The sequence below is a fragment of the Nannobrachium achirus genome (assembly GCF_963921795.1).
Source record: "Nannobrachium achirus genome assembly, chromosome: 18".
Lineage (NCBI taxonomy): Eukaryota > Metazoa > Chordata > Actinopteri > Myctophiformes > Myctophidae > Nannobrachium > Nannobrachium achirus.
The window spans coordinates 53,324,163-53,341,026 of record NC_137825.1 but is presented as its reverse complement, the minus strand read 5'-3'; the positions used below and the strand labels follow the sequence as shown (position 1 = coordinate 53,341,026).

Sequence of the window (16,864 nt, the reverse complement as noted above, 5' to 3'; positions counted from 1 at the left end):
ACAAGGGTTCATATTTTGGATTGTAATAAGAGAAAAGAAAAAGTGAGTGTTAAAATGTTTTCATTTGCTTCGTTCTATTGTTTTATCGTGTTTACCGTGCTAAAATGTGGGGCATGCGTACGCATCGGGGCATGCGTACAAGTGGTTAAATATGTCTTTTTAGACACAATAAGCCAGCAGTTTCTTTATTGCTATTTACAGTAACACTTCTAGCCCCCATAAGTCACATCCAACCATGAAAGGTTGCGTTGTATCTTGGGAATGGGCTTATTCTGTGTAAAATGACATATTTAGCCACTCGTACGCATGCCCCCAACCACTGAAATAAGAATCTCTAAAACAATAGAAAGAAGTAAATGAAATAATTTTAACACTCATCTTTTATATTATTTAATTACAATCTATAATATGAAACCTTGTTGTAAAAAACTAAAGTTGTCCTTTAACCACTTTACTTTGAAACTAGACGATCAAAAGCTCACCTGCTATTTCGAAGGCCTTGAAGATGCTATTTACTGGCTTGTAGATCTGCCATTTACTTGCGAGATCTACCCCTTGCAGATCTGCCATTTCCAAAAGAATATTGATTTCTGTAAACAAAAAAAATCAGGGGGGAAGGGGGATCCCTGACATAAAAAAAAAAAAAAAAAAACCTGATAGGGGTCCGTGGCCAAAGACCACCATTTGGGGGTCCTTGAGCTGTGGACCCCCTCAGCTTGCAGTTACTCACGTTGGGCATGGGGCAGCAGCCGTAGGTGCCATTGGCGGTCAGACAGCATGTGGTTTCATCAGGGCACGAGGACACTTTGTCTGGACAGACCACTGACAGTGACGAGAGACGAGAGTTCATGTGTTATTACTTCAGACAAGGGGAGAAGAGTGGCACGCAGTCTCATGAATAGATGATAAATCTAACTCACTGCTACAGGGCTGGGGCGATAACGAATGAACATGGCTACAACCAGTCAGTAAGAGCGAGATCATTTAGCGACCTACAACCGGGTCGCAACGTCGTCGGTAGTTTTCAGCGAACGGGTCGCTAAATCGAGCGACCGGGTCGCTAAATCAACCGACCGGCCCGGTAAATCACCGACCGCGCCGCTAAATCAACTGACCCGGTCGCTAAATCTACCGACCTGCCTGCAGTTTTAGGTCGGTAGAATTAGCGACCCGGTTGGTACATCTAGCGACCCGGTCGGAAGATTTTGCGCCCCGGTCGTTAGCGACCCGGTCGCTCGCTTTAGCGGCACGGTCGGTGATTTAGCGACCCGGTCGGGAGGTTGCGTCGGCAGGTTAGTTACTGAGGTTAAGTTTAGGGTTAGGGTTAGGGTTAGGTTTAGGGTTAGGGTTAGTAGCCCTGTCGGTGGAAAAGCGCCCCCGGTCGCTGGATTTACCTACCTGGTCGGATGTTTTAGGGTCCCGGTCTGTGGATTTAGCGACCCAGTCGAAAGATGTTGCGTCCCGGTCGTTGGCTTTAGCGTCCCGGTTGGTCGATTTAGCGACCCAGTCGATGGATTTAGCGTCCCGGTAGGTGGCTTTAGCGTCCCGGTCGTTCGATTTAGCGACCCGGTCGCTCGATTTAGCGGCACGGTCGGTGATTTACCGGCCCGGTTGGTATAGCTTTTGCAACCCGGTCGCTGAAAACAACCGACCGCGTTGCGACCCGGTTGTAGGTCGCTAAATGATCTCGCCCTCTCTCCAAACCAGTACCTATCTATGGAAAACACTGACATTTATAATAACGTTTATTTTCGAAAAGAATGTGGAAACTGTTGAGGGTTTGCCTAACGTGGTTAACCTGGAATTATTTTATACTTTGGCTATTGAAATACAGCAGACATACTGTACAAGCTCATAGCGCGGCACCGAGTGCCAAGCTTGTAGATCTGCTATTTTTGACAAATCGTGAAAATGTGCGCAAATCTTTGAATGTATTAATTTTCAAAGCAAACCTTTGTAACTGGGAGTTCACATATTTTGAGATGGGCGTCCGCGGCCAAATACCTACAATTTTGGGGGTCTTTGACATGAATTAACCCATTTAGGCCTAGAATTGTTGACTGCTTTAACTATTGAAAAATAGCAGATATACAAGCTCACAGCGCGGCACCGAGTGCCGCGCTGCGAGCTTGTAGATCTGCTATTTTTGAAAAAGTCGTGAAAATGTGTGCAAATCTTTGAATATTATGCATTTTCAAAGCAAACGTTTGTAACTCAAATTTTGCTTCTGGGTGGTCCCTGGAACTTGATATTTTGAAATGGGGGTCCGTGGCCAAATAAATATAATTTTGGGGGTCCTTCACATGAAAAGGTTTGAGCACCACTGACATAGTAGTCTCTCAAGAACAGCCTAACTGAGCTCCAGTTAAGTGAAAAGGACCTTTTCTTTGACAGATTGCTGACATAGAAACATTGGGTTTTTCAAAAAATCTTAGAAGGATTCAAAAGACACTTATAGAATCGGGTCAAAATTCAAATTTTCACGATTTTTCTCTCGTTTGACATGAAAATGTTTGAGAACCACTGACATACCTGTAGAAACAATGTGTTTTTCAAAAACCTTCGAAGGATTTGGAAGACATTTATGGAATTGGGTCAAAAATATTCAAAGTCTTGCACAAATGTTCACGATTTGCTGCATTGTGAGCTTGTATATCTGCTATTTAAGTTAAAGCATAAAATAATGGTTAAATTGGTTCAAATATAACGTTCCAGGTATTAATGGCTTAACCCGTTAATGGCCGGGAATGCATTACGCATTATTTAATGCTTTAACTATTAAAAAATTGCAGATATACAAGCTCACAAATAGCAGATATACAAGCTCACAGCGCGGCACCGAGTGCTGCACTGTGAGCTTGTAAATCTGCTATTTTTGAAAATCGTGAATATTTAGACCCGATTCTATAAGTGTCTTTCTTCTAAGTCCTTCTAAGGTTTTTTGAAAAACCTATGTTTCTATGTCAGTGGTTCTCAAACTGTTTCATGTCAAGGACCCCTAGAATATTTAGTTCCAGGGACCCCCCAGAAGCAAATATTTGAGTTCAAACGTTCGCTCTAAAAATACATATAATATATCGATGGCCAAAACGCAAAACCTCTTCGTTGGGAAAATGAAAAAATAAATGTGTGTGTTAAATACCAAAACCTCCTATCTACGATTTTCTGAAAAACATGTTTCTATATCAATTGTGCTCAAACTTTTTAAAGCCAACCACCTCTAGAATTATGTGACCGCGGACCCCCATCTCAACATTTTTTGTTCCATTTCCAGGTGAAAACCCTCTATCTGCAGTCAACAACATGCAGATAGGAGGTTTTTACCTAGAAATAGTTAGGCTATTCTTTTTGTTAAATAACACTTTTTACAGCACTTAACTCATTGAGTGCCAATCCCGAACTAGTTCGGCTTTATTAGCGTATCGTAGTGTGCCGATCCCGAACAAGTTCGGCTTTTAAAAAAAAAAAAAAAAAAAAAAAAAAAAAAAAATTTGAAAAATTTTTTTTTGAATTTTTTTTTTTTTTTTTGGGACCCCATCAAATCTGGTGAACATGATTTCAATCGCGATTTTGCATGTTCCACCCCCATACAACCCCATCTAACATACAGGGCAGCCATTTTTGTTTACATTACATGTAAAACATAATGGCGATTATCTCAAGAATGCCTGAACGGATTTCCAATCGGATTTTTTTGTTTGAAAGCTGTGAACAAACTGCACAAATCCACTCCAATGCAATCCAGGATTGCATTGGATTTTTTAGAGCTCATTCTTCTCTGTTTTTTTCCCATGCATGAGGTGTGCAAGGTTTAATCATGGCTAAGTTGACGAAAATAAGGCTTCTAAAATGCTTGGTAGCCAATAGCTAACTTCAAGCTAACTTCATCCTCTTCCTGTACATGCACAAAGGAAAGTGTCCTTTCCTTTGTAAAAAAAGTCATGGCTCCAGGGCTTGGGCATGCATTACCAGCATATCTCTATTATTCTCTGGTCACTGGGCGCCCTCTAGTGGTGATAGGCTGGCACTCAATGAGTTAATTGAAATCCAGACATTCTACAGTTCTGTTACAAGTATTACCATTAACATTGTTTATCAAAAGTTTCACCCCCTGACACCAATCATTAGCAATCAACAAGGCGATGCAGAGAGGAGGGTTTGAGCTTCATCATTTTGCCACTTTTGCAAACCTGTCAAATGTCATGTTCTTGTCACATGACATTTTTGTCAAAATGAGGGGAAGAACGATCTTGCAGACAGACTGACCATGTGCAGCATAGCCTGTTGTCCTCATTTCAAGTGAAATCCAAAAATCATGAAATTTGCAGATAGGAGGTTTTGCATTTTGTATTATTCAAAGATTTGTACACATTTTCACGACTTTTCAAAAATAGCAGATCTACAAGCTCGCAGCCGTGAGCTTGTATATCTGCTTTTTTTCAATAGCTAAAGCATAAAATAATTCCATGTCTTAACACATCTACTGCCTCTTAATCTGAAGGTTGCTTGGTGCCTCGGCGCCACGTCGTTTCCTCCGTCGGCCGCCGCTATTATTTTGAAGGGCCGGAAGGGGGTTGTTTTTGTTTTTTTGGATTATCACTTGACGGCAACGATTACGTCATCTAGTCACATGACAGTGTGCGACAAGAAGATGAAGATGGCTGCGCCCTGCCTTGAGCCTTGTTTACATTTAGATCTGCTGCAAAATGTCTCAAAATGGCTATTTTGTTTAAATGAAGTTTCTTTATGGGCCTCTCCATTGACTTAACATTGAGGAGCTTCACTTCGCGTGCACGCCCAACGTGCGTTGTAAACAAATCGCCGACATTACCGATGCGAGCGGGACCGGAGCGACATTAAGTAAGTAATAATATCTTTACTGTATATACAGTAAGATTCACAGTCCTCACCGTCAACGGCGCCATGGTATTAACCCTTTCAATGACAGTCCTCACCGTTAACGGCGGCAGAACAGTTAATATGGTGAGATTGCAACCAGGTCTACAGCACAGCAGCTCTTGCTAAAACGTGCTAACGTTCTCACCATCATTGGGCAGAGCGGTGAACTTCCTGGTCAGAGGGAGCCGAGTGTCACCAGACCTGCACATCTCATGCTCCAGGTCACATGTTGTGTTGCCCGGACAACAGTGCAGCTGGTCGCTACAGCACACGGCCTGTTTGGCGCACGCACGCGCACGCACACACACACACGCACACACACACACACACACAATTGAGCTTTATTGGCATAAAAAAAAAATCTGTTATCCTGGGCACTATACTACTCTCCCTCTGCCAACCTGGGGAGAGCCCCGAACTGAGCTCATGCTTCCTTCAATGCATTAGCATCTTATCACCTGACAGGGGCGAGTTTCCCCTGTAGGACGTAGCAAGTGGAAGGAACACGTTATTCCAACCAGTTCCTTTCCCCTCCATCAGGCGCCCCGGCTGGCCAGGGGGACGCATTATAGAGACCAGGATTACTGCATGTTTTTGTGAGGGTACCTAACCTAGGGAACACGGGGAGAACATGCAAACTCCACACAGAAAGGCCCTTTCGCCAAACCCACTTAGGGTGTGATGACGCAGAGGAGCGGAGGAGATGTCAGGCTTACAGTTAGCCCTGCACCTCACACTTAACTGCACATTTTGACGAAGGGGTGGCAGTCGAGGGATGGTTCATACAGCGCTAAAGCCCATGTACTAGAAGCACTGGTTGTCAGGAAATAGATGCTAAGGTTACAACCCAAGACCATGCTGTCCAGTCATGTGATACAGTTACTTGTATTCTAGATTGCATAATTATGAATTGACTATGTTGCTGTGAATCAACATTTGCTGGTGAAGAAATATATTTCCTATATAAGTTCCTCAGGCACTTTTGATACTAATCTGTCCCATTTTTTTGGACGATGGGTCTTTTTGCTTTGATACTAAGCAATAGCTCTGAAAAAGCCTAGTTTATCCCTCTTTAATATTAAGAATAGTGTAATGTTATACCTTTTTTAAAGACAACACCCTTAAACACTTACAATTGCAAGGTGCAGCAGCAAAACACATCATTTATAAGATGTTTAACAGAAACTCACCTTTTTTTCCATTACATCTCTAACAAGTGACAAAACTAGGCCAGTGTGTCAGTGTTCAAGTTTCGTCAGATTAATTGAAACCCTGCCAGGTACACCATAAACAACTGCTGTCAATTATTTGCTGCCTTCTTACACGATAATATAGTGAGTTTGCAGTACCCTGTTATGAGTTTTGCCATTTTAGTCGTCTAGTAGTGGTTCGCAAACCTTTTTGTCTCAGGGCACCGCTGTAAATAACTTTAATAACAGCACCGCACATTTATGTCAAATATGTCAATCTAACCTCCCAAGATACAGTATGTCACGAGGAAAACCTGAGAGAATATTTGTTGCCATTAAGAAACTTTTTATATTTATACACCAAAGTTAGCCAATCTACAAGCTCACAACTCAGGGATCAGGGATCTCCATATAATGTGGAAGAATTGTATTTTTTGATCAACGTTTGCATGTTATCTCACCTATGTTACCACATCAATACAGCATGGAATTGTGGATAAAATGTTATCCAACGACAAAAAAATGTTTGTAGGTTTTGGGTCTGAGAGGCTAAATCTCATCAAATGGTGGTCTGCGGCTCAAATGATGAATAAATAATGAACCATGATGTGAAAAAGGTTGAAAACCACTGCTGTAGAAGAACCGAGGACGGGTACAGAAGTTGTCTTTTGGGGACAGAAATGAAGGGAGCTGTGCATACCTCTGGGTAGGGGCAGCAGCCGTAGTCACCGCTGGTCAGTAGGCAGCAGGTGGTGCCACCCGGACAACTGCTCTTACCACCGGGACAAGTCTCAGCTGCAGACAGGAAGAACACAAACACTAGTTATTAACTCAACCTCTGCCAAAAAAATACCCCTTTGTACCCCTTCCCTGCCATGCCCGAGGAACCCGGAGATTTAATAAGCTTTAATTAAAAAGAAATAATTTATCGAAGCGGAACCAAAATAGGCCGGAACTAATGCTCCTTCTACACGGACACATTATTGAGCGGACCAGTTAACATTGAGGCTGTGAACCGGAAGCGGATGGTCCGTCGTCTATTTTGGCCTGTTAGCTTTCTGTGTAAACTCTGCGGCTTACAGACGGAGAACTTATTGATCGATTGGAAAAAATGGAATACGCGAACACACGATGCATAGCAGTGTCCGATCACGCACGATGGGAACTGGATGAGCGCCCGCGTTAACAGGTAGGAGAAGCCAGCAGTGAAAGACATAGAAAAATCTTCGGGCTCCTCGGCCGTAAACTACGAATGAGTTAAGGTGATATCACCAGCATAATCATAGAACAATAAGACTACCCTGGCATTAGCCAGACTGACGGATTCACTCACACGTTCCTCCACGCCACGGTATTAGTCTGGACTTTGGCCCATAGGGAGCCAGTATGAGAAATCAGAAAATGACCGGGCCAATCAGTGGCTTATCAGTCTGGCTAATGCCAGGCTACAATAAGACTGCAGTTGTACCTTTCTTCTTTCTCACTTTGTTCTGTGGCTTGAGACATAATAGTGTGGTTTGACGGACTGGTTGGTTTGTAACGTTATAACTAAGGCTGGGACTTTAACTGATTAATTGCGATTAATTAATTACAGAAAATTAACACGATTAAAAAAATTAACGCATTTTAATCGCACTTAGTTTTTGCACCACAGAACCTTCAGTTTCGGCCATACCGATCATAGCGATGCACCAACCAAGAAGAGACAACAAACGCAAAGGGAGAAGTAGCCGATCAGAACGCTTTGCTTGGCCCACTGGATGCGAAATTTAGATTTAAAAAAACTCACTTGTTGATTCATTCATACAACAAAATGAGTTTTACTTATACTTCTCAGGTCAAATATCGATGTGCGATTAAAATGTGATTAATTGCGATTAATTAATCACAGAGCCTGTAATTAATTATCATCCCAGCCCTAGTTATAACATATCCTCAGTCTTTGAATGCACCGCACACACACGTAGACAGAACTAACACACACAGACACACCTGGGGACTTATACTCCTGCCTTCTGGCAGGCAACTTCTCCAGCATGGGGAAGGACTCCAGTGTACTGGACACACACTTGGAGTGGATCAGGTCACACTTGGTTCCCTCTGGGCAGCAGTGTTGCTGATCCTCACAGCACACGGCCTGCGGAGAGGAGAGAGATCAGTACTTCTTGGTCACTTAGGATTCCCTTAAATAGCATGCGCTTTTTACACCAGATAACGGTAAGACTTGGAGGTCTGTACAACACAACCACTTCAGTGTAGGGCCGCAACTATCCATTATCTTTTAGCCGTTGTTCCATTCTTTATTATAGGGGTGGGCAATATGGTGATAATTATCGTTGAGACGATACAATGTCTTCACGATATGCCTTTTCAGAGGTATGGTATATATCGTGATACAATAAGGGAGCCTGTTTAATCGTTATGATTCATAAATACAGAGATTCATTGCAGAATTCAGTTTAAACCTGCATTTTGGTCTAAATCAGTAGTTCTCAAACTTTAAAAAGTCAAGGTCTCCATGTAACTCTGACAGTATACAAATGAAACCAAATGGACCCTTATGGGTCCATTTGGTTTCATTTGTATACTGTCAGAGTTACATACTTGTAAAGTTCAATTTAGACCTTCCAAGAGGAACCAAAGGGTCCATTTGGTTCCATTTGTATACTGTCAGAGTTACATACTTGTAAAGTTCAATTTAGACCTCCCAAAAGGAACCCAGAGAGTCTAGTTTTTGTTAAGTAACTTGAAAAATAAACATAAAAACCAACGTGAAAAAGAATCGTGATAAGATTGTGTATCGTGATACAGCTTGGGAAAATATCGCGATATTGTATTTTTCCATATCGCCCACCCCTAATTCTTTACTTTTTTTAAATTCCATGATTTTGTAACCCATTTTTCACCCAGTGCCAATTATCTGATGTAATCCTGGGCGCTGCACTCCCTCCTACACTCCAACCTGGGGAGACAACGGACTGACCTCATGCTTCCTTCTATGCATGAGGAGTCCAAGTTGTTTCTTTTCACCTGACAGGGGGGAGTTTCCCTGGTTTGGACGTAGCGCGTGGAAGGAACACGTTATTCCAACCAGTTCCTTTCCCCTCCCTCATGCGCCCCGGCTGGCCAGGGGGAGGCAGTATAGAGACCAGGATTACTGCATGTTTTTGTGGGGGTACATTTTTACCCTAGGAGACATGGGGAGAACATGCAAACTCCACACAGAAAGGCCCTTTTGCCAACAACGGATTCAATCGTTCGTTTCACCGTTGCACCCCTACTTACGAGCATTAGTACCTGGCAAGCAGTTTTGATTTCGTCTTTGAAAAACTTTGACAAAAACATGTTTGCCGACTACCCTTTTTCAATGACGAAAACTAACTAAGAACAAAATAAATGATTGAAGCTAAGACTAAATATATTAACAATTTCCTAACAAAGAGAAACTAGACAAAAATGTTAGGTAGGGTTTAGTGCAGAAGAGATCCAGTAGAACTAATAGACATTTTCATTTTATATTTGGTTGCACTCGGGTGTTGCGCTCTGAAAATAGGCACCATCAAGGATCACCAAAATACTTATTTGTCGACAAAACCAACTGTAGATTTAGTCGACTAAAATCTTATATTTGGTCGACTAAAACTAGACTAAAGCTTTTCAGACGACTAAAATGGGACTATGAATAAAGCTAAATCAAAATGTCCTGTCAAAATCAACGCTGCTGCCAAGACAAATACCAAAACTGAATACAAAGTGTACTGTAGGCGTGTCAACAGCGAGATTTGTGAGCTGCTGTGATCGGAGAAAGATATCAAATGGAACTGATGAGGTGCAGTTATATGATGTTATATTGTTTAGTAGTGAATACATAAAGATAAATAAGACAATTTTGCATAAAATGGAAAATTATCTTTGGCACACAGGCAGTCAGTCAGTATACAACAATAAAACATACATAAAATACACAATGCATTAAAACTATACAAAATGCATCCAATGCAACAGTGCAACAAGTGATCCAAGGGCTGTGGAGGTTGGAGCTCTTCAAACTTTTTGGTTATGGTGCGGTTGTAAATATCCTGAAGTTGCAATTGTTTGTTTCCAATGATCTTACTTGCCTGATTAACTACCTGGGTGAGCTTGTTCCTATCTCTAACTGAGAGGTTCCCATACTAGGAGACAATATTAAAAGTGAGAACGCTCTCAGTAAGTGACCTAGTGTAGACCATGGTCAGGGTGTGTTTACTGGCATTAAAACTTCTCAGCTGTCTGAGAAGATAAAGCCGCTGCATTGCCTTCTTGTAAATGCTATCTGCATTGGTCTGGAAGGTGAGTTTATTATCTATTATTGTTCCCAAATACTTAAAAATCAGTGACCGGCTCCACTTCCTCCCCGCTCATTGTGACAGGCCTGAAGATGGACATTTGTTAGTTTGAGTGCGAGTCCTAAAGAACCAGTTGTATATTTTAGAGCTTGACCCACAAGACAAGACCGACTTGCCCCAACCCTGACTCTCAGGTCATAATTGGCTGAAGCGAAAACAATAACACATTCTCTTCTCTACCGCTCTGGTTAAAAGCCAAGAACGTATCTCTTTCACACAGCAATAAAACAAAGGGGCCGCTGACTGCAGCAGCATCCATGCACTCTCTACCTCTCCTCCCTCATCCTAGCTTATCAGCAGCTGTGTCTCAGGGTCATGTTCTGAAATATACAACTGGTTCTCAGGACTCACACTGACTCAAACTAGCAAATGTATTCACTACTAAACAATATAATATAATAATATAATTGCACCTCATCAGAACACAACCACCTTAAAGGACAACTTAAGTTTTTTCATATTTTAGATTGTAATTAAAGAATATAAAAGATGAGTGTTAAAATGATTTCATTTACTTCTTTCTATTGTTTTAGAGATTCTTATTTCAGTGTTGGGGGCATGCGTACAAGTGGCTAAATATGTCATTTTACACAGAATAAGCCCATTCCCAAGATACAACGCAACCTTTCATGGTTGGATGAGACTTATGGTGGCTAGTGGTGTTACTGTAAATAGCAATAAAGAAACTGCTGGCTTATTGTGTCTAAAAAGACATATTTAGCCACTTGTACGCATGCCCCCATCAGGGCTCCAGACTAACTTTTTTCACCTACGTCCCGGGACCGTCCCAAAATACAAATTGAACCGTCCCCAAATGAATGTAATCCGTCCCAAAAAATAATAAAAATAATAATAAATTATTGCAGGCCTATTAGTATTACTATTATAATAATATTTATTATTATTGTTATTGTTGTTATATTGTTGTTGTTGTTGTTTTTGTTGTTGTTGCTGCTGGTGAAATTGGCTTGACAATCCTTTCTATTTTTATACTGTCATTTGTGGCTTCTAAAAATCTTACCTCAGCCAGTTTGCTGGTGTGATTGTCATATACGGTAAACTAAAGAACCAATCATGCACGACTGTTGGAGGAATTACGGTAAAACTGGGTTTGTACTTTGTCCGTACGAACGTGTTGCGCACTAATCTACAACCCTACAACTACGCGCATCCTCAGGGCTTTGAGGGCTTTTAGATCGTCTATATGCTCACCGCACCGCACAACACCGTCGTACTGAAAGAAGTATAACCAGTGCCATCCACGCTTCATCGAGTGGAGAGTGCAGACGCGTGCAGTCTGCTCTGTGCTTCACAGCAAGCGATTCAGATGAACTGCTGCCGAAATAGAGTTATTTATTATGAGTGGACCGGTTGTTTTTGAGAGTTTTAGAGACACTACTGGACTGGAGAAAATAAGCTGCCACACGGCACGGGAACTTTGTAAAATGAATGCCAGCTTGCACGGCTCACGGCTGGTTGTGATGAAGTTGATTAGACGATTAGACGAACATATTCACGTGACATAACGTCTTGTAATTGGGAATATAGGCTATAGGTTTATAGAGATGACAAAAGTTAAACAAACCGTTGATTTAATTACAATGTGTCCTACTCCAATATCTAAACAACTGCTCGTGCTGCTCACTAAACGTAGGCTATGTGTCTGTGCTTGGTGCATTGACAGTGTTCCGTTTTACATTTTCATTAATAATCACAATCCAAATCATATAACGTTACTCTTTATGAGGCGAAGCAGGGGGCGGGGATGCTAAGATTTATCTCTCAGCCACAGCTTGTAGATCGGCTATTTTCCACTAGTTGTAACCCAGACAGTCTGTTCTCTGCCTCATTCTGCTAGTTAATCTCTTCAAATTGCGCAGCATTTTAGCAACTAAGTACCTGAAAAGGATGATCAGCACTGCCTGTGGTAACTTCTTAAACATTCTGTTTACATCATAGCCTATTCATTTTCTGTGAGTCTCATGCTGCGAGTTTGCACACCATGGTTTGAGCAGTGACATTGATATGCGCCGTTGGCTCAAAAAAATCCTCTACGTCCCGAATGCGTCCCAGGGGAGATTCATTTGCGTCCCGAACACATATATTTAAGTCCCTGGAACGTAGGGATGCCGTTAGTCTCGAGCCCTGGCCCCCATGCGTACGCATGCCCCATATTTTAGCGCGGTAAACGCGATAAAATAGAACGAAGCAAATGAAAACATTTTAACACTCACTTTTTCTTTTCTCTTATTACAATCAAAAATATGAACCCTTGTTGTAAAAAAGTTGTCCTTTAAAGACTATTAATCATTGTATATATCCCTGCACTGCCTGCATGTAACCTAAGATAAGAAAACTGTTAAGCCTCTATCAGAGTCCAGGGTGAAGAGCTATTCACTTCACCGCGGTGTAGTTTTCTAGCTATCACCTAAAAATACATAACAAATCCTAGGTGATAGCTAGGAAACTACACCGCGGTGAAGTGAATAGCTCTTCACCCTGGACTCTGATAGAGGCCTCCTTTCACCAGTACATATTTTGTTCTAATTCTTGTATTGTATTGTATTGTGTACACGTAAGCAATTTATCATGAGAGGGAGTGGAACAATCCACGACCTTGAATGGTAAATTGCTTTTCTACCACTTTTCCAATATACATGAAAGAAAACACATAGTTGTAACTTGCAAGGATCTTAAGTTACAATCATTATTGCCTATAAAACCTCCGCCACAACAGCAAATAGTTCCACAAACAACATTTTCTAGTCACCACCAGATGGCGACAACTCCATACTTATCCATGCTGAGGCTGATGTCTAGCTTACAGCTAAGCTAACGTCAGTTAGAAGCACCGTTTCGGCCGTAAATAGAGGCTGTTCGCTTCCAGAAAGGCATAGGTTCAGAGAAAAGGGGCTTTAAAGTTGGCGGATTGCATTGGATCCAAATAAATCGGCGACGATAGTACGTTCGCTAGTAAACATAGTACGCCCGCGACCGTCATTTGTTGGTTGGGGAAAGGTGTTCCGACTCCTTTCTGAAGTCCCCGGATGCGTTACATCACGTATTGATCTCGGAAATGTGCCTCATTTACATGTGCATCCGGGATATTGTGCCTCATTACCATGTACATCCGGGCATTTCACACAGATGAGTATTGTTGGCTCATTTACTACTGTTTTAAGCCAATCACAATCCAGTATTTGAACATGTGACTAGAAAAAGTGGTAGAAGTCTGCTTTGGCAATGTAAACGTATGTTTTCGCACGCAACGCATAAAAACCTTTGAATTGAATTGAAACAGAGAGAGATGCAACTATGGGTCCAACCTTGGCCAGCGGACAGCAGCCCCAGGACCCGTCAGGAAGCTGGCAGCAGGTGGTGTCGTCCGGACATTCTGACGACTCGTCGGGACAAATGACCGCCTTCACTCCCTCCTGCGGGGACCAGCCACCGTGAGCCATGCATACCAATGACACCAACACACGTGCAACAACGGACTAGCGCTCACCGACTTGAAAATGACTGAAAGACGGCGGTATTTAGTGCTGAAAAACCTCCTCTATTGGGATGTAAAATGGGAGAATAAAGCTTTGAAAAATACGCATTCAAAGGTTTTCACGATTTTTCAAAAATAGCAGATCTACAAGCTCGCAGCGCGGCACTCGGTGCCGCGCTGTGAGCTTGTATATCTGCTATTTTTCAATAGCTAAAAATAATTCCTAAAAAAAAAAACATGAAAATTTGTGCGAGTCTTCGAATAGTTTTGACCCATTTCTATAAATGTCTTCAAAAGTCAGAGGTTCTCAAACTTTTTCATGTCAAGGACCCCCAAAATTACATGTATTTGGGTGCGGACCTTCCAGGGACCCCCACCCCCCCCCAAAAAAGCAAATATTTGAGTTACAAATGTTTAAACTTAAAAAGATATATTCAAAGATTTGCACAGATTTCCATGATTTTTCTAAAATAGCAGATCGACAAGCGTGTGGATCTGCTATTTTTCAATAGCTAAAGTATCAAATAATTCTAGGTTAATGGGTTAATTCCTGCTATTTAATGGGTTAAATAGCAGCCACTTTTTACACCAGATAACGGTAAGACTTGGCGAGGTGTACAACAACCACCATGAGCCATTGAGCCATGCATACCAATGACAGGAGCACACGTGCAGCGGACTAGCGGTTACCGACTTGAATATGACTGAATGACAACAGTATTTAGTGCCGAAAAACCTCCTCTATTAGGGTGTAAATGGAAGAATAAAGCCTCAATTAAACCGTGCTGTTTTTCTTTTTCTCTATAGCTCATGACAACTGATTTGACATTATATTTCTGTCGGAGAGAAAGTTTCTGCAAGCTTGTAATAAATAGTGAATGTTTATTTTCTGAAGGGCTGTCCAAACCGTCTCCGACCCACCGGACTCTTCGTCGGAAAGGTCCGGTTTAGGGCTGTCACAATTGTTACATAATCGTCTAATCGTCTAATAAGCTCACAACGCGTTGCATCGTGACGTGTTGTGAGCTTGGAGATCGGCTATTTCCACTATCAATGTTCTTTTTTAAGTATAAAATTTAATTTCTTTGTATATTTAGGTTATGTGTCATATCTGCCATGTGCAACTTCAAAGCCTAAAAGCCAAACAGAAATATAATTGTCAACGACAAAAACACAATTAAATCGTTAATCGCAATTATATGAGTGACAATTAATCGTCATGTAAAATGTCATCATCGTGACAGCCCTAGGTTCAACTACAAAATGATGTCACTCGCATTTTCTGAAAAGCGCTACCCGGAATTAGTGTTCGGATAGCTGCGCGTCGGAGCGTCAGAACTTTCCGACGAAAACTTTGGTGGTCGGAGACAGTATGGACAGCCCTCGAGTCCTGCCACAGTATTTCTGAAATGTCCAAAAGCATTAATAATTATTCTAAACTTTCAACACTCTGAAGGCGCGGGTTGTTTGCCCCTCGACAACAGCAACAGCTTCTATTGAAAAACATCTCTTGTGCTGCCGTTTCCTGTATGACTGTGTCGTGCATACGCCATTCGTTGCATTTTGGCTTATCTTTTCATCTAGCTGAGTGCACCTGTAAAATGAGACTGTGGTTTCAGACGGGAAGTCCCTATGCGAAACATTATTTCTGAACTTTTGTCAGCATTAGTGGAGGGCCCGAAGGCTGATCGAATTTCCAAAGATTGCCATGCTCGGAGGGAAAAAGGGCACAGAAGCAGCTAATGGCAGCCAAACGTAAAACAAATGCCCATGATTTGCCAGGCACATGCAGGTGATGAAAGCATCGGGGCGTATTAACTCTACATAACGCTATTGGCGTACAAGGTTGATGGTTTGATGCGAGAACCAAACGGCTTGCTGCCAAAACCTCAATTATCATTTACTTTGGCGAAAAGGTCAAACTGAGTGTGATAAATCCCTAGCCCATTAAAACCTGGAACGCATTACGCATTATTACTTTTACCATTATTTTATGCTTTAACTGTTAAAAAATAGCAGATATACAAGCTCATTACACAGCTCACAGAGTTGTGCATTGCAAAGCTCACAGATACTGTATACAAGCTCACAGCGTGGCGCCGAGTACAGCGCTCTGAGCGCTGCGAGCTATTTTTGAAAAATGTGTGTGGAAAATTCTACTCGGAGGTACAAGAACTGAATCAGAATAGGCTTTGCCACTTGAGAACGACCTGGAGCTCAACGCTCAATGTAACAATAGATAATAAAACATGGGAAAGAATCTTGCTTTTACCCTCCAGAATTTCTATATGCAATAGATACAGGGAGATGCAATATAATATCCTACATAAATGTGTACATATCCCCATATACAGTACGTACAGTAAATATACAGCAGGCGTCTCCCCAAACTGTCCTAAATGCAAAGTAACAGCTGGAACTAGATTCCATTGTCTACGGGAGTGCACACATATTCAGACGTTCTGGAGAGTAATAAGCAAAGAAATCCCCTTGTTTGCCTATTAGGAATATATCCCAGATTCTGTGAAGATGCACAAATATATAGTTATATATCTTTTAATGTTAGCCAGGAAAACAATTATGACAAAGTGGGTCGGAGATGAATCCCCGTCTATTCATGTATGGAAATCTCTAAATATGTGAAGCAGCCATTCTAGAGAAATTGAGATACCGTATTAACTCATACTCTGCGATCCCCTTCGAAACCGGAGATTTCCCGCTGCACCGCGGTGCCATGCCCGTCGACCCCGTAAATTTAATTAGCTTTAATCATTATGAAAGGATTAAAAGTATTACCGCTGATTTTCGCTGATTCTGGGATACAGCGTGGCAACGGATATGTCTATTTCAATGGGGTTTTTTTTTATTCGAAAGCTGTCACCGAGTCTACACGT

General features: G+C 41.8%; 1 protein-coding gene across 3 annotated transcripts in view; it reads right to left on the bottom strand.

Moving 5' to 3' along the window:
• Nucleotides 1-16,864, bottom strand: part of grnb (granulin b) — a 54,794-nt gene that overhangs the window by 27,353 nt on the left and 10,577 nt on the right. For 2 of the 3 annotated variants that reach the window (XM_080748099.1, XM_080748100.1), the window contains exons 5-9: nucleotides 13,801-13,908; nucleotides 8,082-8,226; nucleotides 6,790-6,884; nucleotides 5,045-5,174; nucleotides 731-822 (exon numbers count right to left, since the gene is read on the bottom strand). In XM_080748099.1, coding sequence (XP_080604225.1) covers nucleotides 731-822; nucleotides 5,045-5,174; nucleotides 6,790-6,884; nucleotides 8,082-8,226; nucleotides 13,801-13,908 — 570 coding nt within the window. The remainder of the gene's footprint in view (nucleotides 1-730; nucleotides 823-5,044; nucleotides 5,175-6,789; nucleotides 6,885-8,081; nucleotides 8,227-13,800; nucleotides 13,909-16,864) is intronic. The other variant, XM_080748101.1, reaches the window with a different exon arrangement.